Raw genomic sequence first — 2,710 nt, 5'->3', positions numbered from 1 at the left:
GAATTAATATCAATCATGCAGGATGTCCTGCAACTGGTGACAACCAGGAAGAAGGTGATTTTACATGTAAAAACAAATCGAACATATGTAATAAAATTTTATCATCCAAGAATTCATTTTTGAGAATATCCTTTTTGAAAGTTTCTTGTATATAGATACAACTACTATTATATTATTTTACTATCAACGATTTCCACTCATACTAATGTTCATAGGCACTGATAGTAGTATGACTTAAATAACAAAATAGGTGTCTGCACTTCTTTTTCTTATGTTGTAAATATTATTACAGTGCCCCTTATATCTCTTGTATAGAATTTGACAAAATAAGGAAAGGTCAATGGGTTTTGATCAATTTTTATTTTTCTATTTTTTAAATTAATTGGAAATAGATTTCATCAAGGATATGTGTTTATACACACTCTAATATCTATAAACACTAATATAAATAAACATTGTCAGTGGTAAAATGATATATGTAATAATACTTTCATGTATGTGCAACAAACTTTCAAAATCAATATTCCCAAAAATTAAGCCTAAAACAAGAAAATTTTATTTCTAATTTTTAATTTGCTTTTTTATATTCAGGCTCCATACTCCAAACTATATTGCCAGTTACACTACACTCAAAATAATTGGAAATATTGTTTAGTTTATAAAAACTTTTCATAGTTTATTAATACAGAAAGATAACTTGTAAAGACATCACAGGAGGTTTGGTCAATTACAAAATTAATTAGGTAGTGTTCACCAAACTTTGTTGTTCTTGTGTTATTTCCAATGCTGCTTGAGTCTTTTGTAATTCCTCCATATTCTTACGAGCAATAACAGGCTGTACTTCCATAAATATTTCCATTATTTTATGATTAGCATGAATATGTTTACCTGAACAATTTTCTACACATTGAGCCTGTAGCAGATTTAAAAAAAGTACTGCATTAAAAACTGGTTTTATATTTTTTAATGTAGGGGAAATGTGGGTAGTCCCGGACAGCGGGCAACCGCGGACAACTGAATATTTCAATTATCCAACTGCATAAAGAAACAAATGACATATTGCCACGCGTCTTCCTAGCGTCAAGCGATACTGATATTACACTTAATTTTGTTACGATTAAAAGTGGTATTCCTGTTCCAATCAAATTTTATCAAACCTTATTCTAAACTAAATGTAAGTATTGTTTTATGTTTTATTGATTTGTTTTGACAATTAAGTGTAGTTTAAGATCTTTGAGTTTTTTTTGTTTTTTTGTTTTTGGTATTGTAAAAATGGTTAATAAAAATATTGAATCACGTCCATCGGGTACCCCCGGTCACTTTTATCTATTGCAAATTTGAAAATCGTACATTTTCCTATCATATCTTATATCTTTCCAAGATTCTGTCGAAAATTTTAATGTCGAAAAAAAAGGCCGAAATTTAAAGGACGAATAAGCAATAAAGGTAAATGGGATGAAAATAACATGAAAGATGTAATTGTTTATAATGAAGGCTGAATTATCAATAAGAGTAGCTACTAAAAAATATAACGTGCCACGTAGTTCTCTAAAAGATAAAAAGCGATCAAGAAATAATTCTTAAGCCGAAATTAGGTCGCTTTTACTCAACTTTTAATGAGAAATTTTCATGGCAACTTTTTAATCACGTGAAATAATTAGACAATCGCCTAATGCCATTGACTAGAACAGAGTTTTTAAAACTAGCTTTTGATTTGGCAGAGCGTCTTAATATTCCTCATAGATTCAACAAAGGAAAAAGAATAACATCAGGACATTAGTTTGTGAAGTGACTTTCGAGGAAGACTCATAATGATAAATATAACATAATAATGAATGATATAATATTATTTGCAACATTTATAAGAATATTTAATAGAAAAGCGAACAAAATAAATAAAAAAATAACTGTCTGGAGCTACTCATCATTTTTTGAATCCTTAAAACTAACAGCCCCAAAATTCACTGATTTTTTGCTTAAAGTCATATAAGAGATATACTTAAATTTTAGAATTATAGTAAAAGAGGAAGGTCTAAAGTTCATTTTTTGAAAGCTTAGTTTGACTAATTACCTTTTGTTAGTATATTTTTATACTATTTCATTTAAGTGTCTGGGGCTACCCACTCTTCCCCTATATTTATGCAGTATACACAAATGCCTTTATTTTTAAAATATCTTCAATAACTACAATAATAAATTTGTATTTCGTAAATAAAGGTAATGATATATTATAAGTATAAAAACATACCTCTTCAATAGTAATATCCCTTGAAATAAATGTACTTACACATGTTTTAAAGCATGTTTCAGACATTTGATTGAATAGAACTTGAAAATCTTTCATCTATAGAAACATAAAATTATACATGAAAAAAATTACACACACACACATGTCTGTAATAAATATAGACTAATAGTATAGGTTAGGAATGAATACTGATAATTAAATATAGCTTACTAATTACATTTCTAATAACCGTGGAATCCATATCTAAATTATTTACTGCAATGCTTAACTTAAATCAAAATTTTGCAATATTTTAATATCCAGTAGCTTTACTATCACGTAAGTTATAACATGATAGCATACTTTAAATTCATAACAATCTCGATATCGACCATCGGTACATTTTCATATATGTACTTTGTTTTATATATTTAGAAATAAGTAAATTAAATAATTGTAATTAAAAATTGATTATTAATACAA

At 27.4% G+C, this 2,710-nt stretch overlaps 1 protein-coding gene across 1 annotated transcript; it reads right to left on the bottom strand.

Annotated features, from left to right (window-relative positions):
* Nucleotides 1-739: 739 nt before the first annotated feature.
* Nucleotides 740-2,498, bottom strand: LOC108577682 (mitochondrial import inner membrane translocase subunit Tim10 B-like). The gene is made up of 3 exons (XM_017940872.1): nucleotides 2,466-2,498; nucleotides 2,249-2,344; nucleotides 740-913 (listed from the first exon to the last, which is right to left on the bottom strand). Exons 1-3 carry the CDS (start codon nucleotides 2,487-2,489, stop codon nucleotides 740-742), a joined length of 294 nt encoding a protein of 97 aa, XP_017796361.1. The 5' UTR covers nucleotides 2,490-2,498.
* Nucleotides 2,499-2,710: the final 212 nt, after the last annotated feature.

The sequence above is a fragment of the Habropoda laboriosa genome, unplaced genomic scaffold, assembly GCF_001263275.1.
Source record: "Habropoda laboriosa isolate 0110345459 unplaced genomic scaffold, ASM126327v1 scaffold786, whole genome shotgun sequence".
Classification (NCBI taxonomy): domain Eukaryota; kingdom Metazoa; phylum Arthropoda; class Insecta; order Hymenoptera; family Apidae; genus Habropoda; species Habropoda laboriosa.
This window is presented reverse-complemented; position numbering and strand designations above follow the sequence as displayed.

Bases quoted from the DNA above. Each gene is read 5' to 3' on its own strand.
- LOC108577682 (XM_017940872.1), bottom strand. From the start codon at position 2,489: ATGGATTCCACGGTTATTAGAAAT. The intron at 2,345-2,465 runs GTAATTAGTAAG...ATGTTTCTATAG, and splicing joins ATTCCACGGTTATTAGAAAT to ATGAAAGATTTTCAAGTTCT. The intron at 914-2,248 runs GTATGTTTTTAT...AATCTGCTACAG, and splicing joins GGGATATTACTATTGAAGAG to GCTCAATGTGTAGAAAATTG.